At 36.1% G+C, this 23,862-nt stretch overlaps 2 protein-coding genes across 2 annotated transcripts; both read left to right on the top strand.

Annotated features, from left to right (window-relative positions):
* The first annotated feature begins 5,214 nt into the window (after window positions 1-5,214).
* On the top strand, window positions 5,215-23,335 carry LOC121244838. The gene is made up of 2 exons (XM_041143053.1): window positions 5,215-5,219; window positions 22,658-23,335. The coding sequence occupies exon 2, from the start codon at window positions 22,672-22,674 to the stop codon at window positions 23,218-23,220; it is 549 nt and encodes a 182-aa protein (XP_040998987.1). The 5' UTR covers window positions 5,215-5,219; window positions 22,658-22,671; the 3' UTR covers window positions 23,221-23,335.
* Window positions 17,950-22,117, top strand: LOC121244834 (splicing factor 3B subunit 1-like). Its single transcript, XM_041143049.1, is given in 4 exon segments — window positions 17,950-18,393; window positions 18,396-19,005; window positions 19,008-20,993; window positions 20,996-22,117. Coding segments are annotated over 4 exon segments (3,801 nt in total). The 5' UTR covers window positions 17,950-18,135; the 3' UTR covers window positions 21,943-22,117.
* Window positions 23,336-23,862: the final 527 nt, after the last annotated feature.

Raw genomic sequence — 23,862 nt, forward strand, 5'->3', positions numbered from 1 at the left:
AATTTGTTTTTCTTTTAAATTATTAATATTTTAGGCTTTATGATCTCGATTCTTACAGTTTCACAACAGTCGGCACAACTCACTTTCTACCACCATGGCCACCTCAAATTCTATTAAAGAATGAAATGTTATTCTGTTAATTTAGTTAATTGTAATATTGCTATAATAGTACAATTTGTAATATTTTTAGATAAAATTGTAATTTTGTAGTAGTTTTCTCTTAATTATCATTGTAATATACTAATAGCTTAGTTATGATTATTAGTTAATAGTTGCAACTTAGTAGCATATAATTAATAGGATGAAGGTATGTAAGTTGCTTCAATGGTTAATGAATAGTCACATTATATGATCATGATCTTGTAGAGTTTTTGTCAGAGAAGGGCGAACAATGCTCTCACGGGTGTGTCCGCACCCTGGGCAAATAAACACAGCTCAAACCTAGGGTTGACTAAGGAGTTCTCAAGCCCAAGCGCGAGCAACAACAGCTCTTACACAAGGTAAGTGAAACTAATCGAACCCAGGGGCAAGCACCCTCAGGCGAGCAAGGAGACCTCGTACCTCATGCAAGCAAAGAGCATTTGCATACAGGAAAATAAAAAGTGCTTGGACCCTGGACAAGTCGAACCCTGGGGCTGAGCACAAATAGTTCGCGCTTGAGGTGAGCACTGCGAAAGAGAATGAAGATTCGACCAGGGGCTAAGAGTGCTTGCTTGATGGAGTGACTAGAAAATGTGTTTGTCCTAGGACGAAAAAAATGATAATAGGCTGGAAAAATGAAGATAGGTCGAAAAATGAAGCTTCGGTAGAAAATAAAGGCAAGACAAAAAAACATAGATTGGTCAGAAAAATGAACTTAGGATGGAAAAATGAAAGTAGGACAAAAAAATGAGGATAGATCGGAAATAAGCTTGGTTGGAAAAATGAAGGTAAGAGGGGAAAATGAAACATGGTCAGAAAATGAGGGTAGGATGGAAACTAATGTATGAAGAAATGAACTTAAGCGAAAATGAAGGTAGGACTGAAAAATGAGCCTAGGCGACCAAAGAGCTCGCCCCAAAATGTGCTTCTCTCAAGGGCGAGCATTCAAACAAATAATTGAAGTGATCTCGAACCCGGGGTGAGCACTTTGCTTGGTGCGAGCAAAAGTCCTTGCGTCCAAAAAGGCAAGTGAAGCGTTGACACTTTGCTTAGTGTGAGTAAAAAAACTTGACACCTATATTCTCAAACACAAGCATAGGGAGCTCGCACCCCAGGGAGAGAAAAGTTTGTTCCGACCCCAAGGGCGACCAAAGATTCCTCAAACCAAACTGAGTAGAAGTGCTCGCATGTTGGGGTAGCTGCTACAAGCCGGAGAGTGAGCAAAAGGGCTCTCACCCCAGCAAAGTGCTTATGCCCTGGACTCTAAGCAAGGAACTTTTGCTCGCGCCTCAATTCTCCAGATTATTTGAAATTTGAAGGGAAAAAACTCCGATATTTTCAAAACACCCAACGACTAAGAACGGATGCTTGAACCCCTATACAAGCAATGACAGATCGACACTCAGAGAGCAAAGTGCTCTTTCAGGAGTGAGCATACGCCAAAAGGTAAGCAAAATTTTGCTCGACCTTAGAGCGCTCGCATCCTGGGACAAGAAATGGTATTTTTTGAAATTATCCCTACTTGCAAATTTATATACATTTATTTGGTCTTGTAATTAAATCTTGTTTGCTAGGCGCTATTGTCAGTTTGCATGGACATCTTCTTGACCTCTCCTCATTTTGTTTCATATTTATCTGTATTATTGACAATCTCTCTCTCTCTCTCTCTCTCTCATGTCTTCTCCCTATGATTACCATTCTTTGTGCACAACCAAGCTTCGATTTGGAGCTATTGTGCGGTAGTGCTCGTGTCAGAAGGTGGTGGACTTTATATTCCACAACTCTTCAGCATCAATGCCCTGATTTTCTCCACCAACCACAAGAAGGTGGCACACACACACACACACTCTCTCTCTTTCTCTCTCTCTCTCCGCACATACACACACATACAATCTGTCACACCCCATACCCAAAGGGTTAAGGAGTGAGTTCCTAACACTTATATTTCCAACAATACAAGTATTGACTCCCACTGACAAATGTGAGTCTCTATAACATGTAAAACTCATTTATCCAAAAATATACATTCGTCAAAAGAGACGTCAATAAACTCCTCCAACATATATAATAAAAGAAAACTCCATAAGGTCTCAAATAAGGCATCATTATCTAAAAGTACTATTAAACAGTAGAATAACTAATATCCTAAATAAAAATCCATCAATAGTCTCTTGTACCTATTGGGCTTATTCCAATTTGTAAAACCCACTTGTGCATCTTAGGCACTTATTCCTTTATGTTCAACTAATCCAGCCTATGCTTCTTATTCTTAATCCTCAGCTAAAATCCTAAAGTCATCTAAAAAATAATGGAGATAATTATGTGAGTTATCAACAACTTTGTAAGTAGTAAACCTATTCTAGTATGTTAATATGAGCTAGTTACATAATGTAGAAATAGATAATTCTAGAAAATAGCAGTGGTGCTTTCAGAAGCATTTCATTATAATACTAATATGGACAAAAGCTGTTACACGTGTAATGAAATAACATTAGAAACATAAGCCACTATTATATCCTGTGGCAGGGTTGGAAATATAGACCACTATTATACCATATGGCAAGGGCAAAAATAGAGATCACTATTGTATTCTAGTCAAGAATCTCAAAGGGCCCTATATACCTAGGGTCCAACTCGCTCATTTTTTTCAAATCTCATAGTTCATTTCATCAGTGCAACCCTTACAAACATTTTTTCCCAACCTCAAACTCTAGTTGGCGATGACAATTGTCTACACAGATTTTATGTCAACTCTAAGCTACCTCCAGTTTATCCCGAATGATCTCGATCTTTTCTATTGTTTTCCGTATGATCTCTGACCCCAAGATTTTTCTTTCACCCACCTTATCCCAACACAGGGGGGATCAACATCTCCTAGCATACAACACTTTATAAGGTGTCATTTCAATACTTGCCTGATAACTATTATTATAGGTAAACTCAACCAAAGGTAAGTATAGCATCCATGTCTCTTCGAAGTCCATTACACAAGCCCTTAACATGTCCTCCAAGATTTAGATCATTTTTACTGATTGACCATCCATTTTGAGAGTGAAAGATAGTACTGAAACTTAATTTGGTGCACACGGCTCCTACAGGCTTCCCCAAAACTTCAAAGTGAAATGGGGATCTCTATTTGATATAATGGATATTGACACCTCATGTAATTTGACTATCTCTTAAACATACAACTCAACTAGTTCTTCCAAATTTTAGAAAACTTTAATGGGAACGAAGTATACAATCTTTGTCAAGCAGTCCACTACTACCCATACTGCATCTTGCCCACTCAGTGTCTTTGGTAGCCTTGTCACAAAGTCCATAGAGATGTGCTCCCACTTCCATTCGAAATCTGTAGTGGTTGTAACAATCATGCTGGTTTCTGAGGTTTTGCCTTTACTTGCTAACATGTAAGGCACTATTCTACGAATTTTGTAATTTTTCTATTCATACCATTCCACCAAAAAGATTCTCTCAAATCTTGATATATTTTTGTACTCCTTGGGTGAACTGTGTAAAGTGAACGTTGTCTTTTTATCTCATGATCATCAGGCACATGCAGTCTACCCCTGAATCTCAATACCCCATCACCAGAAATATTTAGGGGTGAATAAAAAACTGGTGAACTTGTCCGAACCAGTTGGTTCAGTTCGATACCAATTTTATCTTTTTAAAAACTGGTCGGAACCAGTTCGGTTCTGGTTTTTCCTTTTCTAGCACCAGACTGAACTGGATTGGACTTGTTCGTGTATATATATATTTGACTTTTTTATATTATATAAAATATTTTTATATGATTTTTTATATTATATATAATAATATATAAATCATTTTATATTATTTGCTAAATTGCTAATTAATATAAAATTAAATTTTAAAATCCTATTACTCATAATAATCAAATAACACAAAATTAATATAATATTTGATATAAAATAAAATTAATCTTATAAACCTTAATATAACATTTGATATAACATTAAAAATTTTAATTTTATAACATAAAATTTTAAATTGTAATTTATAATCTTAAACATGAACATTTATTTGATCATATGTTATTAATATAAACTATATACATCATATAATATATTATCACTAGCGTATATGTAACCGCCAGCATATTAATTATTATCGCTAACATATACAATCAAATATACAAGTAAGTTAGACACTAACCTATTATCACTAACATACATCAATTATAATCAAGTACTATATCACTATATGATACTATTATATATATATAATATATATATATATATATATATATATATATACTAATACTAATACTAGTTGTAATCCACCATATATAAATAAGTTAATAACTATATAAATCACTATAATTATATTATAATATTAGTATTAGTATAGTATATAGTATCAGTATTAGCATAGTATAGTATAGTATTAATATTAGTATTAGTATACTAAGTATAATATATAGTATTATTATCACTATAATATTTAATATATACTATTAGTGTCACTATAATAGTATCACTATAATATTATACACTATAATATAATATATATATATATATATATCACTTTATTATTTGTGTGTGTATATATATACACACTATATGTATTACTATTTTAGGTTTATTGTTTTTAGTAAATCTAATTTTGTGATTATTTTGTTTTAATAAATCTGATTTTGTGATTAGTTTCTGTCAATGGGTTTTTCTATCAATGTATTTTTTTTTGTCAATGATTATTTTGTGATTATTTTTTGTCAATGGGTTTATAATTTTATTGTTTCTACTTTCTCATTGATAACTATTGTTAATGGGAGTTGTTTTGTTGTTATAGATGGATCCTTCAAATGAAACATCCGCCGATGTTCAACCTTCAACGGAAAGGACAATGGAATCAACATTGACCAATGATCCACTTTCACCCAAATCTAATGTAAGTAAGACACCTACTAGGACTTGTGGAAAAAGATATGTAGTTTGTAAATATTTTACAAAAATTAAAAGTGAAGATAAGTCAAGACCTAGGGCTGCATGTAATCTTTGCAGGGCTAGTTATGCTTGTGATCCTAATATAAATGGCACGAGATCTATGTTGCAGTACTTAGAAAAACAATGTAAGAAGTCTCCAATTAGGAAAGTGGATAATAACCAATCTGTATTAGGTTTCAAACCTAGAGAAACTAGTGGGAGGCTTGTACCTATTGCTTTTAGTGTTGAGGCTTGTAGAGAAGCCTTAGCAGAAACGTTGATTGTTAAAGTGTTGCCCTTTAGATTTGAGAAATGTGAGAGATTTAAGAGATTTATGTTTGTTGTGCAACCTAGATGGATTGGGATTTCATCATGTATAACAGATGCAAAAGACGTTTATAAGCTTTATTTGAGAGAAAAAAAACAAGTTGAAAAGTGCTCTAAAGGGGTAGCAAATTTGTCTTTCTATGGATACATGAACATTCGTGCAAAATTTTAATTACATGTATCTCATCACACATTTTATTGATGAAGATTGAAAAATGCACAAAAGAATTATCAATGTTTGTAAGGTGGAAAACCATAAGGGTTAGACACTTGGAAAATTGATGTGTTTGCTTCAATGTGGGAGACAAAAAATATTTATAATTACACTCGATAATGCAAATTCAAACAATGAGGCAATTTCATATATAAAAAGAAAGACAAAGAATAGAAATGATACTATTTTGGAACATGAGTTCTTGCATATGAGATGTTGTACTCATATGTTGAACTTTATTATTTGGGATGGGTTAAAGGAATTAGATCAATCAATTGTACGAATTAAATCTGCTGTGAAGTGTGTGAAATCTTCTCTACAAAGGTGGAGTATGTTTAAACAATGTCGTGAAAGTGAGGATATTACATGTAAAAATCACGTACGTTTAGATGTTGCAACTCATTAGAACTTTACCTATATGATGTTGGATAGGGCTGAAAAGTTCTAAAAAGCATTTGAACTGCTAGAGGAGAAAGATTCGGCATATGTTAAGAGTATTGGAGAGGAGGATAGTGAGGATGATGATGAAAGTATTAGTGAGTTGAGTAAGGGTGTGACATCCAAGTTAGGGTCTCTAAACAAGGACAATTGGGCTAAGAGTAGGTTGTCTGTGAAGTTTTTTAATTTCTTTTTATGATGCAACCTTACGCTGCTCGGGCACCAATTATGTCACTTGCAATTCTTTTTTCCTGGAGTTAATGACAATTCTTGATGCAATTAATATGGAGTGCGTGGAAGGGCCACATAATTTGAGATCAATGACATGCAATATGAAGTCTAAATTTGAAAAGTATTGGGGTAAGTTTAAAAAAATGAATCCCTTTTTGTATGTTAGGTTGGTTCTTGATCCCCGATATAAATTGTGATATCTTGAATTTTGTTTCGAAAAAATGTATGTTGATAATAGTTGGATTATTGTTATGTTGGTGGACCGGGTTAAAGATGTCTTGACTCGTTTATACAATACTAGTTATTGTGAAAATGGCGGAGGTGATGTTGGGGCACAAATTCTTTATGCACAAAACTGGTTCCAGTCTTATTTCGCCCCGATTAACATTTGCAGTTTAATGAATGATGTTGATGATCTTGAGACCTTTGATACATGTATATAGTCTCATGCACCTTTTATCAGTGTCTCTATCTTGTATATGATATTTTGAAATTGTTTTAGTTATTGTGTTTCAACTTCCATATTTTTCCTTTTGAGCTCAAGGAAGAAGTTGAAAGTTCTTCAAAACTTGTTTTAGTTGTTAGAAATGATTAAGGTGAGTCATTTTTTTACACTTTTTCCTCCAGTTTATATTTCCAATTAATGTAATTAATATTTTTTAATTGGAATTAACGGTTCTTTGATTTATTTGAATAAAATTGCAAGGTTTATTTGAATGGACTATTGGACAATGGAGTTTGTGCATAAGGGTTGGTTGTATGAATTTTAATTGTGTAATCTAGACTATTAGGACTGCATTTTTATTTGGTAATGTGGACACTTGAGGAGATTGTTACTAGTTTATTTTTAGTTTTATTTTATAATATGAACTTGTGAGGTAGCTTGTAATATGGACTTGTAGCATGTTCTTTTATGGCACATTTTATGGCAACTTGTAATATGGACTTATAGCATATTCTTTTATAACAAGTTTTATATTTTTATAGCAGATTTTTCTATAGCAGATCTTTTTATAGCATATTTTATATTTTTGTAGAAGATTTTTTATATTAGATTTTATATTTTATAGCTGATTTTATATTTTTGTAGCAGATTCTTTCATAGCAAATTTTATATTTTTATAATAGATTTTTTGTTATAGCAGATTTTATATTTTTATAGAAATGTTTTTACATAGCAGCATCTTTTTTATGACAAATTTTTTTATGGTAGATGATTAAGATTGGACGGTACCAGATCAGAACTGGTAAAATTGGAAGTATTAGTTTAAAGGTGTAATCGGTACGCTATCGATTCTTTAAAACTTAGAACCGGTATATACCGGTTCGATTACAAAATTTGTCAAAAATCGGACCCGTTACACTCCTAGAAATATTGAACTCAGGCTTATCTCTTTTTCCTGCTTCTTTTAAGAGTCACTATTCATAGGTCCTCTTTTTGGGCAGCCTTGATTCTATCTATCAATGTTGGTTGGACCCTCAAGTTGGCCATGAAAGCTTGTTGCTCACTAGTTACAATTTCAATCAATGCCCTTTTCATATCCATTAATACGTGTTGTTAAGTAATGGGAATTGCAACTGCCGACCATGTTGATTTTCAACTCAGTGCATTGACAACTACATCGGCTTTACCATGATGGTAGTTGATGGTACAGTCCTTGATCAACTCGAGTCATCTTCTCTATCTCATATTGAATTCCTTATGTGTGAAGAAGTATTTCAAACTCTTGTGGTCAGTATAAATCTCACACTTTTCTCAGTATTAATAATGCCTCTAAATGTTCAGTGTGAACATGACTACTGCTAATCTCAAGTCATGTGTGTGGTAGTTTTGTTCATATAACTTTACCTGACGAGAGGCGTAGTCAATAACCTTTCCATATTGGATTAAGACACAACCCAATCCTGACCTTGATGCATTGCTCTAAATCATAAATCCTCCTCTATCAATGGGAATTTTCAAAACTGGGCCGACCACCATCCTTTATGCTTAAGTTTTGGAAAATTTTCACAGATTCTGCAATCCATATAAACTTGCTTGTCTTCCTAGTGAGGGCCGTAAGGGGAACCACCACTTTAGAGAAACCCTCAATAAAGCAGCAATAAGAACTTGCCAATCATAATAAGCCCTTGATTTCATGCACATTCGTTGGCTTTCCCCAATTAACAACCGTTTAGCTTTCCCAAGGACTACTGAGATGGCGTCATTTGAAACTACATTCCCTAAGAAGGAAATTGTCTCTAGCCAAAATTCACACTTTTTCGACTTAGCAAACCACATCCCATCCTTGAGTGTCTTAAGTACCAGTTTCATATGTTCTTCATGTTCATCCTTGCGCCTGTAGTATATCAATATACCATTGATGAAACAACCACAAACTTATCCAAAAAGGTCTGGAGCACTCGATTCATCAAGTCCATGAAACTGAAAGTGACCATATCTGGTTTTGAAATATGTCATGGACATGTCCTTCGTCTTGATCTTTAGTTGACGATAACTGGATCAAAGATAAATCATAGAAAATACCTTAGCACCATGAAGCTGATCAAACAAATCTTCCATGCAAGGTAGCATGTATTTATTCTTTATGGTGACCCTATTGAGTTCCTCGTAATCAATGCACATCTGCATCAACCCATCATTCTTCTTCATAAATAATACTGGGCTATCCAAGATTACACATTGTCCCTAATAAAACACTTGTCCAATAACTCTTACAATTGCTCTTTGAGCTCTGTTAGCTTAGATGGTGTCATTATGTAAGAGGCCATGGAAATAGGTGTTGTGCTTGGAACTAACTCAATTGTAAACTCTACTTCTCACTCTGGTGGTAATCCAAGCAGGTGTTTAGGGAACACTTCTGGGTACTCTTTTACAATGGGGTTGTCTTCCAACTTCAATTCTTACTTCAGTTTTTCAATCACCCAAGCTAAGAATACATGACACCTATTTTACAGTAACTTTTTAACTTGAATTGCAGATATTATTGGTGGAAAGGACCGAATCCGACATTCGATAAACCAAAATTCCTCTTCCTCAGGGGGTCTAAATACTACTTCTTTTTTATAAAAGTCAACGCTGACATAGTTGGAAGCTAGCTAGTCCATCCTTAATATCACATCAAAACCAAACATAAGAAATACTACTAGATTAGCTAGCATCATCCTCCCTTGAAAGTAGATTGGATACCTACAAAGAAGCTTACTACATACAAGTGAGTTCCTCGTTGGGGGTTGATATCGTCAAACTGTTACCCAACACTTCGGTCTTTATGACACAAAATTTAGTATAATCCGTTGAAATAAAAGAATGTGTAGCCTTAGAGTCAAATAATATTGAAGTTTTTTTGGAGAAATGGGAAAATACCTATAACCACATCATTGTTTTCCTCGGCCTCTCTAAAGCTTAGTGCATAAACTTGGGCCGACTCCACTTTGCTTTGATTGTTGCCCCGTGTCACTAGATCGGTCTTTTGAAGTAGGTTGAGGCTCCTACTGTTATTTGACCACCATAGAAAATCTCTGATGAGCTGACTATATTTACCACAGAAAATATTGTCGAACTTCCCTTCTGCATTCCCCAAGGTGTACTAGATTGCATGACTTGCAGGGGTTATTCTGTTGATTGTCTTGCACTTGTCTCTAACTTAAACAGTTCCCTTCGTTCCTTTTCTTCCATTGTCCTCGATCCTCGCTAGAGTGAGACCCCTATGGCGCATACCTTTTTATCTGATCCTATGGTTCTGCACTTCTCTTAAGGCTTTGCTCAAATACAGTTGCATTGTCAACCAATTTGAGAAACTTTGAGTCTAAAAGCCCACAACTTGCTTGTATATCTTATGATTCAGGCCCTCCTCAAACTTTCAGGTCTTCTTCTCATCATCTAGGTACGTTTAATGTTAATGACTCAAACATTGCTCAAAACCCTACTTTATGAACTTAGACACAAAATATGAACCAAATTGAATCTAGTTTTGCTCCAAGAGAGGGACGAGATGACTGTGTTCCTAAATCAATGAATGAAATGAGTAGTAGGAATTCAATGTTAGGTTCTTGGACCCCTACGAATTCAGTTGGTCGTTTATTGATCATAATGCTGACAATGCTGATTGGATGAAGAAGCATGTTTTAGAATAAGATCAAAGATCTAACTTCATCGCATGTTACCACCATGATACATCCCTCATTTAATATGGAATGCTGCATGAAACTTCCTGCAGTAGTAGTTAAGCAGCATTCTGGAAATAAGTTGTTACCTCTACTGCCCTCGACAAGAAACCCATATTCTCCTTATCCAACAATGACTGTTTTTGCAAAAAGAAACAAAAAAGTGAAATTTAAGGGAGTTGGCAGTTGTAAGCTGTTTGGTATATCCCTCACCAGTAGTCATTTGGCCACAAAACATGCTTTGTTGGAGATGATTCCTGGCGGTAAGAAATTGTTTGCTCTATTCAACGAATTATTTCTTCAATGTTTAGTCCATCTTTTTAATTCCAGTTTTGTTTCTATTTGTGTAGCATTCAGAGAATTCTATAGCATGGTCCGTGATATCTTTATTGTCAATTTTTTTCTGGTTAGACGCCAACGACAATTAGGTATTTAAATAGGTGTTGCTCAGTTGCTTTTATGTTTCTTTCTTTTTATTTTCTTAGTTTTGCTTTTCGGCTTTGTTTTCATTTTTCGTTGCTTTTTCATTTGTTTTGTTTATCCGTTGCTTGTGTTTCCTCCACGTGGTGTTTTACATTTTTCTTACATTTTTGTTAAGTATGTATAGCATTTCTCTTATCTAAAAGTACTATTCAAAGGAAAATAACTAATATCCTGAACAACAATCCTCCAATAGTCTCTTGCACCCAGCGAACTTATTCCAATCTGTAAACTCACTTGGGCGTTTAGGCATTTCTTCCTCTACACTCAACTAATCTCACTTGTGTTTTCTATTCCTGATCCTTAGTTGGAATCTCAAAATCATCTAAAAAATAATCAAGATAATTGGGCAAGTTATCAATAACTCAATAAATAACAAACATATACTAATGTGTAAACATGAACTATTTATAGCATGCAGTGACAGATAGTTGTAAAAAATGACAGTGGTGTTTTTGGTGTTTTCATAAGCATTTTATTATACTCTAATATGGAAAAAGATGTTGGACACATGCGTAATGGAATAATATCAGAAATAGAAGCCACTATTATGTTCTGTAATAGGGCTAGAAAGTAGAGCATAATCTCATGCCTCTGGATTTTCAAATACAATGCAATAACAGAAATAATATACTAAATAGTAATATCATGAATCTATCTCTCTCCAAGCACACACATATACAATCCCTTCTACAGTAGAGACCCATGGCACTGCTATTGTTGTTGGTTTGCACATCCTCAAATTTTTTTGCCAAGGAGATCTTCAAAAGTCCGCAAATCTTCGATTGAAGAGCCAGGTACGTAAATTGAGACCACAGTGTTGCTATTGTTTTGGTCTTCTCATATCGACAACGCCACTATGGATTTGTGTCTCTTTCAATGATTGGTTGCTTTTTAGTTGTTGAGATTTTTGGTTATCGATGGTTCTGAAGATTTTTGGTTAGATGGTTTGATTTGGACAATGAGTGTTTTTGTCTAGTTTTATTTTTTATAAAGGCATTTTAGTCTTTTGGATATGTGGAAGGAAAGTATTTAACCTAACCTTAAAACTATAGCATGTGTACTTAGTCAGATCAGAATTTGTAAAAGGGAGATCTCAATTCATAATGAGATATATAGAAGGATAATTTGGGTAAAGTCATCACATTCATTCCTATTCGGTAGGATCTAACTCACTCTTCTATTATTGATAAATTTGATATAAATTGCAAATTGTTGTGAACTAAAGAAAAATAGTAAGAGAATTGAAAGGCTACAATATCTATAATTAGTTTTTTAGAAACTAAATATTATTTTTCTCAACTTCCTTGTTGTGAGTATGCTCCAAATGTTTCTGAAGACACCATTTTATAGGCATGGAGGATACATGATATTTAATGAGTATCTGAATTTAGGGAATGACAATACATGAATCAAAGTGATACATGAACATGAGAGATAATGATACATGAATATGAGAGAATTCTAATGGTCATCCATCAAATATATTCCATGTATTTGAATGCTTTATGATTGTCTCATTAAAACCTTGTAAAGGAAAAATTATATAGGAAAAACATTAGCAAAGGAAAAAGAGTACAATCTAGATGATAATGGATTTCCCTCGTAGGTATGCAAATCTTCAATTATTCATGATGAAAAGTCATTGAGCCGTCACATTCCAATATTGTGTACCAACTTTTTGAATATTGCAGTTGGTAAAATTTTAGTGAATAAGTCTCACAAATTATCATTTAATTGTATTTTCTTGACATCAATGTTACCACCTTTTTGAAACTCGTGTGTATAAAATAATTTTGGTAAAATATGTTTAGTTCTATCGCTTTTGATGTAGCTAGTTCTTATTTGCATAATAATTGTCGCATTATCTTCGTATAATATTATTGGGTCGCCTTTGATAGTGGGTAAACCACACTTTTCTTGAATATGTTGAATTATTGATATTAACCAAATGCATTCACGGCTTACTTCATGTATTACAATAATTTCTGAGTGATTTGAAGAAGTAGCTACTATTGTTTGTTTGACAGACTTTCATGAAATAATTGTACTTCCATATGTAAATAATTATCTTGTTTGAGAATGCTCTTTATGCAGATCAGATAGATAACCTGCATCTACATATCCAATTAATTGTGTGCTTGATTTTTTTGGATAAAATAATTTCATGTCAATCGTACCACAAAGGTAACGTAGAACATGTTTGACTCAATTCGAATGTCTTCGGGTTGGTGCAGAACTATATCTTGCTAGTAAGCTGAGTGAAAATGCAATATTAGGTCTTGTAAAATTTGCAAGATACGTTAAAGCACCAATTGTACTGAGATATGGTATTTCAGGACCAAGAATTTCTTTATCTTTCCCTCGAGGATGAAAATGATCATTCTCAATATCAAGTGATTGAATAACTATTAAAATGTTCAAATGATGTGCTTTATCCATATAAAAAGTGCTTCAAGAATTTTTCTATATACGTAAACTAATGAACTAAAATTTCATTTGAAAGATGGTCAATTTGTAAACCAAGACAAAATCTGATTTTTTCAAAATCTCTCATTTCAAATTCATTTTTCAAATATGTTGCAATTTTCGTGAGCTCTTTTGGAATCCCAGCAATATTTAAATCATCTACATATTATGCAATAATTGCAAGTCTAGACTCTGGCTTCTTAATAAAAACACATAGATAAATTAGATTATTCTCAAATCCTTTTTTCAATAGAGATTCGCTAAGACAATTATACTACATGCATCCGGATTGCTTTAAACTATATATTAATTTTTGTAACTTGATAGAATAAATACTTCTGGATTTTGAATTATATGCTTTGGGTAGATTATATCCTTCAGGGATTTTCATATATATATCATTATCAGTGATCCATATAAATATGCGCTAACCACATCCGTTAAACGCATATCCAAACTTTCTATTACTACCAAACTAATAAAAAATATGAATGTAATTGAATCAATTACAGAGAATATGTTTCTTAAAAATCAATACTAGATTTCTGCGAGAAAGCTTGTGCAACAAGTCGTGCTTTATATCTCACGATTTCATTTTTTTCATTACGTTTTCGTACAAATACCCACTTATATCCAACTGTAGGTATTTGGATTACATGTCCAAATACTTTACGTTTTGCTAGTGAATTCAATTATGCATTAGTTGCATTTTTCCATTTTGGCCAGTCATTTGTATGTCGACATTATGTGACGATTTGTGGTTCAATTTTATTATTACTTCTGGTCATATCAATTGTAACTTTAAATGAAAATATATTGTTGACAATAATTTTATTTATATCCCATAGTTCTATTGTACTTACATAATTTATTGAAATCTCGTTATTTTCAGGTACCTATTTCTCTTCAGGAGATTTTTTTTCAAGAGAATTTGGTATTGAAAGTTTGGATGTATCAATTGATTTTGTTATTTGTTTTGTGAGTATGGTTTCTTCAAGAAAAATAATTTCTTTTGCTTTTCTCTTTCAGGAAATTTTATCATTTACACCAATAGGTCTTCTACACTTTAGACATGTCTTATATTCATTTGTTGTTTGATTTATTAATTGTCCTACATGGACTTCAATCCACACAAGAAAATTAGCAGCTGGAATATGAGATTTTATTATTTTCTTACTATCAGGAAATGCATCCGATAATTGATTTGCAATATATTGTAAATGAATAATCTTCTGAACTTTCAATTCACATTGATTTGTATGAGAATCAATATGAGATAATGTCAATGCATTTCATGTTATTTCTTTTTGTACTCTAGGCACATTTTCATTTCCTAATGGTAGAAAAATTGTTTCACCAAAATAATAATTTTTGAAAAGTGCCTTAAAAATATCACCAGTTAAAGGTTAAACGTATCTAATAATAAGAGAATCAAAACCAATATAAATACCAGGTCTTCGCTGAGGGCCCATCTTAATGTGTTTGGGAGGTACAATCAGAACATAAACAGTACAATAAAAAATACGAAGATGAAAAATATTTGATGGTTGACAAAAAAAAGTTGCAATGGAGAGTATTTATTATAAGCAGTTGTCTAATACAAACACTAATGATGTAGCGTGTAAAATTATATGTCCCCAAGTAGAAACATGTAGTTTTTTCTCATAAGCAAATGTCTAGCAATTAATTGAAGCCGTTTAATAAACGATTTGGCCAAGCTGTTCTGAGTATGTACATAGGCAATTGAATGTTCAACATGAATTCCTATTGACATGCAATAATCATCAAAGACTTGAGATGTAAATTCTGCTACATTATCCAATCTGATAGACTTGATTGGATAATAAAAAAAATTGAGCTCGTAATCTAATAATTTGTGCAAGAAGTCTAGCAAATGCAACATTATGAGTAAAGAGTAGACAAACATGTGATCATCTAGTTAATGCACTTATTAAAACCATAAAATATCTAACTGGTCCACATTGTAGATGTATTGGCTCACATATGTCCCCATGAATTCTTTCTAAAAATGATGGAGATTCAATTACTATCTTAGAAGAGGATGGTCAGATAATAAGTTTTTCTTGAGAACATGATGTACATGAATAATCACTTGATAAAAAAATTTTTAGGTTCTTTAGAGGATGTCCATGTGAGTTCTCAATTATTCATGTCATCATAATTGATTCCGAACGTTCGAGATGATCATGCCAAAGTATAAAAATTTTTGGATCAGAGTACTTCCGATGCATTACAATATTTGATTTAATTGTACTCATAGTTGTATAATATAAATCCGAAGAAAAAGTTGACAGTTTTTCTAATATGAGCTTTTGGCCTGAAATCATAGAAGTAATGTAAAGATATTCATTACTGTCTTCATTGATGGTTTCAGTATGATAACCATTACGATGAATATATTTAAAACTTAGTAAATGTCTTCTAGATTTTGAAGAATACAAAGTATCGCCAATACAAAATTTTATTCCTTCTGGTAACATTATATTTGTTCCTCTAGAGCCTTCAATTAGGTTTGAAGAATCGGATATGGTATTGATATTAGTTCTATTCAAAGTTAAATATTGAAAATATTTCTTATATTTAAAAATTATATGTCTGGTACAACTGTTTGCGAGACATACATCTCCATAAATTTTCTTCAAATTTATCAATTTATCAATAAAATTCATGCTTCCTTAATAAAAGTAAAACACATATAAAACTTTATTAATTTAAAGAAAAATTACAATATATTTAAAGATAATAACTGAAATATAATGTGATTACAAGGTAAAGAAATAAAATTAATTGTTGTATCCAAAGTCATAACTAATAAAAAAAATCTGTATTTTCGTTGGAGTATACAAAGAAATCATAAATATTCATATGGGTGAGATCTATTTAATTTGGGGTATAAGTTGAATCTACTGCATTCTTGTGATCAGAAAATTTATTTTGACATATTTTTCATTTTCTTTAATAGAGGTCTGATATAAGTCTACCAAATATTTTGGTGTACGATAAGTACGTGACCAATGTCCATTTATACCACATTTAAAACATTTATCCTCATAGTTCTTTGCAGGCTTATTCTGTGAGCCTTTACTTTTATCATTTTTTGTCTCAGTGTTGTTCCACTTCCGGGGGTATACTGAGTTTTTCTTGAGTAATTTTGAGTACGGTCTCCTTGATTTTTATAATTTTTCTTACCACAACCACATCCCCGACTACGTTCACGGTTTCTTTTATGATTATGAAATGAAGTTCTATTCGCTTTAGGGAATGAAATATAACCAGTTGGACGAGATTGATGATTTTTCATTAAAAGCTCATTGTTCTGTTCAGTCACTAACAGACAAGATATTAGTTCATAAAATTTTGTAAACTTGCGCTCTCGATATTGTTGCTACAGAAGCACATTCGAGGCATAGAATGTGATATATGTTTTTTCTAATATATCTTCATTAGTGACTTTCCACCATATAATTTCAACTGAGTTTATTTTGAAAAGTGCATAGTTGTACTCATATGCTGTTTTAAAATCTTGCACACTCATGTGCATCCAATCTAGCGAGCCTTTGGAAATATAACGGTCTTATGGTGCTCGTATATCTCCTTTAAACTATTTTATAAAATCAATAAATCTTTTATAGTGGGGTTCACTTTTCAATTCTTCATGCAAATGATAGCAAAGAAAATCATTGCTTTAGCACGATACTATAAGAATATTTCATTCTTTTCTTGGATACTATTTCCAAGATTCATTGCATCAAGATAGCTTTTAGCATCTAAAATCCATGATAAGTAATTGTTGCTAGAAACGTCAAAAGTAATAAATTCTAATTTTGTAAGATTCGACATTATCTATAATAAAGATATTAAAAATTGAATAAGTAAATATTATAAGATTTAGAATATGCATGAATTATAAACTTTATAATGTCATATGAATTGCATTGATAATATAATATTTACTTCAAAGAGTATTGCATAAAATATATGTTATAACATCATTAAAAAATATGAACATATCATGATAATTATAAAATGACATTATAAAATTGTGCAATGACTTATAGTGATCAGAGCAATCTCACAGATAATTTTCAGCGTCAAATAACACGATAATTAGCTAAAGTCTCGTGCTGATAACGTGTTGTAAAACTAAAAAAAAGCAGCAAAATAATTAAAAGACCATAATATCTAGAATTAGTTTGCTAAAAATTAAATATTATTTTTCTCAACTTCTTTGTTGTGAGTCTATTCTAAATGTTCTTCAATACACCATTCAATAGGTATAGAGGATACATGATATTAAATGAGTATATGAACTTAAGAAATGACAATACATGAATCAAAGTGATACATAAATATGAGAAATATGGAAAAATTCTAATGGTCATCTATAAAATACATTTAATATATTTACGACACAAACCAATATGTATAAATATTATTACAAAAAACCAATATATAAGCATATATTTTTTTTAATTTTAAATTTAATTCTTGTCTTGAAAAAAAAAAGGCGAAGGAAACATACAAATGAATCGCACGATCCATTTCCACCAATAAAGTGCAATTACAGGAAGGAATTGATCCGATTCGATTGAGCCCTAATTTTAAACTCAAAACCCTAATAGCTTCCAGTCCGTCCCTCGTTCACACTCCGATTGCCACACCCAAAAATTCAGTTTGGATTTCGAGCAATCACACACCATGGACCCGGACATCGCCAAGACCCAGGAAGAGCGAAAGCGCTTGGAGCAGCAGCTGGCATCCATCACCTCCCTCACGTTCGACACCGATCTCTATGGCGGCAACGACCGCGATTCCTACGTCACCTCCATCCCCGTCACCGACGACGATGAGAACCTCGACTCCATCGACAACGAGGTCGCCCGCAAGCTCGCTTCTTACACCGCCCCCAAATCCCTCTTGAAAGAAATGCCCCGGGGTGCAGGAGCCGAAGACGACAACGACGACGCATTTGGGGCTTCAAGAAGCCGCAGCGCATCATCGACCGCGAGGACGATTACCGCAAGAGGCGACTCAATCGGGTGATCTCACCCGAGAGGCACGACGCCTTCGCCGCGGGGGAGAAGACTCCGGACCCCTCCGTGAGAACCTACGCAGATGTTATGAGGGAGGAGGCTTTGAAGAGGGAAAAGGAGGAGACACTGAAGAGGATTGCGAAGAAGAAGGAAGAGGAGGAGTCTGCTCCCAAGTCTGATAAGGCTACGGAGGATAAGGGTCCCAAGAGGAGGAATAGGTGGGACCAGTCGCAGGACGATGGGGCTGCCGCTGCAAAGAAGCCAAAAACTACGTCGGATTGGGATTTGCCTGAGGACGCTACTCCGGGGCGGTGGGACGCGACTCCCACACCTGGGAGGTTGGGCGATGCCACCCCATCCGCGTCAGTGGGGAGGAGAAACAGGTGGGACGAGACGCCAACTCCTGGCAGATTGGCGGATGCCACCCCGGCCGGTGGGGTTACTCCAGGAGCGACCCCGGCGGGGATGACCTGGGACGCCACCCCAAAAATCTCGGGCCTCGCCACGCCCACCCCAAAACGGCAGAGATCGAGGTGGACGAGACGCCTGCTACCATGGGCAGCGCAACCCCAATGGCAGGGGCCACTCCAGCAGCTGCAGCGTCGTTTACACCGGGGATTACTCCTGTCGGTGGTGTCGAGCTAGCAACGCCGACGCCAGGGGCTATCAATTTGCGTGGTGCCATCACCCCGGAGCAGTACAATTTGCTGAGGTGGGAGAAGGACATCGAGGAGAGGAACCGGCCACTGACGGACGAGGAGTTGGACGCCATGTTTCCGCAGGAGGGTTATAAGATTTTGGAGCCGCCGGCGTCCTATGTTCCCATTAGGACTCCCGCAAGGAAGCTGCTCGCGACCCCCACTCCTTTGGGGACTCCTCTGTATTCCATCCCCGAAGAGAATCGTGGGCAGCAGTTTGATGTGCCCAAGGAAGCCCCGGGTGGCTTGCCGTTCATGAAGCCCGAGGATTACCAGTACTTTGGGGCGTTGTTGAACGAGGATGAGGAGGAGGAGTTGTCCCCCGATGAACAGAAAGAGCGGAAGATCATGAAGCTCCTGCTTAAGGTCAAGAATGGGACGCCCCCACAGAGGAAAACGGCATTGCGGCAGCTTACAGATAAGGCAAGAGAGCTTGGGGCCGGGCCGTTGTTTAACCGGATCCTGCCGCTGCTCATGCAACCCACTTTGGAAGATCAGGAGAGGCATCTCTTGGTGAAGGTGATCGACAGGGTGCTCTATAAGTTGGATGAGCTGGTACGTCCTTACGTGCATAAGATTCTTGTTGTGATTGAACCGTTGTTGATTGATGAGGATTATTATGCGCGCGTTGAAGGGCGAGAGATTATTTCCAATCTTAGTAAAGCCGCTGGCTTGGCCACCATGATTGCGGCCATGCGTCCCGATATAGATAATATTGATGAATATGTGAGGAACACCACTGCCAGAGCTTTCAGTGTTGTTGCTTCTGCTCTCGGGATTCCTGCTCTGTTGCCCTTCTTAAAGGCGGTGTGTCAGAGTAAGAAATCGTGGCAAGCTCGGCACACGGGGATTAAGATTGTTCAGCAGATTGCCATCTTGATTGGTTGTGCCGTGCTTCCTCATCTGAGGTCTCTTGTGGAGATCATAGAGCACGGTCTGCTGGACGAGAATCAGAAGGTGAGGACAATCACTGCATTGTCTCTGGCTGCTCTTGCCGAGGCTGCTGCCCCTTATGGTATCGAGAGCTTTGACTCGGTGTTGAAGCCTTTGTGGAAGGGTATCAGGTCGCACCGTGGGAAAGTCTTGGCTGCATTCTTAAAAGCCATCGGTTTTATAATCCCTCTCATGGATGCACTATATGCCAGTTACTACACCAAGGAAGTTATGGTTATTCTGATTCGCGAGTTCCAGTCGCCCGATGAAGAAATGAAGAAGATTGTTCTGAAGGTGGTGAAGCAGTGTGTGAGTACGGAGGGTGTGGAGGCTGATTACATTCGCAACGATATTCTTCCGGAGTTCTTCAAAAATTTCTGGGTCAGGAGGATGGCTTTGGATAGGAGAAACTACAGGCAGCTCGTGGAAACTACCGTGGAGATAGCAAACAAAGTCGGTGTTGCTGATATAGTTGGGAGAATTGTGGAGGATCTTAAAGATGAGAGTGAGCCTTACAGACGAATGGTTATGGAGACCATTGAGAAGGTAGTTGCCAACTTGGGTGCATCTGATATAGATGCTCGGTTGGAGGAACTTCTTATTGATGGAATCCTTTATGCCTTCCAAGAGCAGACCAGTGATGATGCCAACGTGATGCTTAATGGTTTTGGTGCAGTTGTTAATGCACTTGGGCAGAGAGTGAAACCGTACCTTCCCCAGATTTGTGGCACCATAAAATGGCGGTTGAATAACAAGAGCGCAAAGGTGAGACAGCAAGCAGCGGATCTGATATCGAGGATTGCTGTGGTGATGAAGCAGTGCCAGGAGGAACAACTGATGGGTCACCTTGGTGTTGTATTGTATGAGTATCTGGGAGAGGAGTATCCCGAGGTCCTGGATCTATCCTAGGAGCTCTCAAGGCAATTGTCAATGTTATTGGTATGACAAAGATGACTCCTCCTATAAAGGACTTGCTTCCTAGACTGACACCAATTTTGAAGAATAGGCACGAGAAAGTCCAGGAGAACTGCATTGACCTTGTCGGACGGATTGCTGACCGTGGGGCTGAGTTTGTTCCGGCTAGGGAGTGGATGAGGATTTGCTTTGAGCTTCTCGAGATGCTTAAAGCCCACAAGAAGGGTATACGGCGAGCCACTGTGAACACCTTCGGCTATATTGCCAAAGCCATTGGACCACAGGATGTCCTGGCCACCCTGTTGAATAATCTCAAGGTGCAGGAGCGGCAGAACCGTGTGTGCACAACTGTGGCGATTGCTATAGTTGCTGAAACCTGTTCTCCCTTTACAGTTCTTCCAGCTTTAATGAATGAATATCGCGTGCCAGAGCTTAATGTGCAAAATGGTGTCCTGAAATCCCTCTCTTTTCTGTTCGAGTATATTGGGGAAATGGGAAAAGACTACATCTATGCCGTGACTCCATTACTTGAGGATGCCCTCATGGATAGGGATTTGGTTCACAGGCAGACTGCTGCTTCAGCTGTTAAGCACATGGCCTTGGGGGTTGCTGGTTTGGGTTGCGAGGATGCTTTAATCCACTTGCTCAACTATGTGTGGCCAAACATTTTTGAGACTTCCCCGCACGTGATAAATGCTGTAATGGAAGCCATTGAAGGAATGAGGGTGGCCTTGGGTGCTGCTGTCGTGCTAAACTACTGCCTTCAGGGGCTGTTTCATCCTGCTCGCAAGGTTAGGGAGGTGTACTGGAAGATTTATAACTCGCTTTATATTGGAGCACAAGATGCTCTTGTGGCGGCTTATCCCGTGATGGAGGACGAGCAGAACAACGTATACAGTAGGCCTGAGTTGATGATGTTTGTCTGAAATATTGTTTAGATTGTTACTAAGGTGGCAGGTAGAATGAAATAGGAACTGATGTCATGATATTAGGATTTTACTTGTTTTGGATTGATGTAATCTGTTTCTAGATCAGTACGCGTAGTGAACCCACTATGTTGGAGTTACCGCAACTCATTGGTTTGAATGCTGTTTCTTCGCATGTGGCCTTTTTTGCGTTTGAGGTATCTTCTTTGATTTTCTTTTCATGTTGCTGGCTGTTTGTGTCGTTTAAGATTTATGTGTCTTAAGGATTTTTCTGTAGCCTGGGTAAGAAAATCCCGTGCTTCCTCGGTTGTGTTACGTCTCTCATGTGGTGCAATTCTCGTTTCCTTAGGCTCAATACTCTTCAATTTACTTCTCAAAAAAAAAAAAAAAAAAATCAATTTAGATCTTTTTTTTTATTTTTTTATTAAAAGTTGAAGGATAAATAGTAAGTTTTAAAAATTTAATACAATTTTAAAACATATAAAGAATAAAAAAGGTCAGATTTTAGTTAAAAGAATTTGTTGGGTTCTGCCCAAAACCCATGCATAAAGAACTAGTCAATAATTTAAACCTTGTTGTTTAAAGTTTAAAAAAAAAAAAAAAAAAAAAAATTATTCTGAGGGCAGAATACGAATGGAATCTAAATTAAAAACTAATTAAAACAGCAAAGCAATGCAAATTTAGGTCAGTCTGTACTATTTTGGGGGAGAGAGAGAGAGAGAGAGAGAGATGGAGCCCAACAGAAGGAAGAAGACGGAGAAGAGCAAGTGGACAGCAATTAATAACGAAGAGGAGAAGAAGGTTGAAGAGCTACTTCAAGCAGCGCAGGACGAGTTGCTTCTTAAGCTCTCTCTCGACTCCCACATGTCCCGCGTTCCTCCCGACTACCTCCACACCGATCTCGACCGTCGTTTCCAATCCCTCAAATCCCGACCATCCCTCCCTATATCTCCGTCTCAATCCCAGAAATTGACTCCATCATCAGTTGCTTCTGCTGGTGCGGAGGACGAGGAATTGAAGGCCGCTCTGGGTGACGAGCTCTCCACTAGATTCGCTGCTCTCAAGGGTTCTTTGTTTTCGTCGTCTTCTTCATCTTCTACTAACGTTATTTCTGTGGGTCCCATATCATCATCTGATGACGATGAAGAGGATGAAGTCGAGAAGTTGATTCGGTGGGCCAAGGATGCAGCTCGTCTCGACCCTTCTCCTCCGTCCGATGAAGACGACGAGGAGGAAGAGGATAACCATCAACATGAAAAGGTACATCAACGGAAATAGCGGGATCCTAAAGGCAATATATTTTCCTTTTTTTTTTTTTGGTTGTTGTTTTAGGCATTGGGAATATTAATCATATTTGAAATAAATAATGGATTCCTGATGGCGTTCGTGAAAAGTTTGATGTTTAACGTGATGATACTATTTGCCAAATCTTCAATACCAAACAATGGTGAATTTGGGCTTCACACTTCAGACGCAACAATTCAAAATTCATCAAGAAACCAGTAGGAAGAACAAGCAAACCCGTTTGTTCTGTTCCAGTAGAGGAAGCCATTGAAAATACAGAGGTGCTCTTACAACCACTTCCAACAATTAACGAAATAAAATGTTTCATATCGTACACATCTTTAACAAATACATAAATAGAGTGCAATGATGCCCTGGAAAACCATGTACATGAAGAACACAAAAAAGGAATATTTAACAATTAACGAAAGAAAATGCACTTCTGGAGCGAATGCATTTTCTTGTTTTAAACAAAAGAAGAAATCTCGGAGAAGATTTTAGGATGAAAATTTAAAAACACATAACAATACTACAGGACATAACTTGTAACAACTAAAATTACATACATCTTTTAACGGGAAAAAATGCTACTAATAATGTTCCCAAATCAGAGCTTCTCTCTTTGCTAGGAAATTG

This window comes from Juglans microcarpa x Juglans regia, chromosome 8S (assembly GCF_004785595.1).
Source record: "Juglans microcarpa x Juglans regia isolate MS1-56 chromosome 8S, Jm3101_v1.0, whole genome shotgun sequence".
NCBI lineage: Eukaryota > Viridiplantae > Streptophyta > Magnoliopsida > Fagales > Juglandaceae > Juglans > Juglans microcarpa x Juglans regia.

Bases quoted from the DNA above. Each gene is read 5' to 3' on its own strand.
- LOC121244838 (XM_041143053.1), top strand. From the start codon at position 22,672: ATGGAGCCCAACAGAAGGAAGAAGACGGAGAAGAGCAAGTGGACAGCA.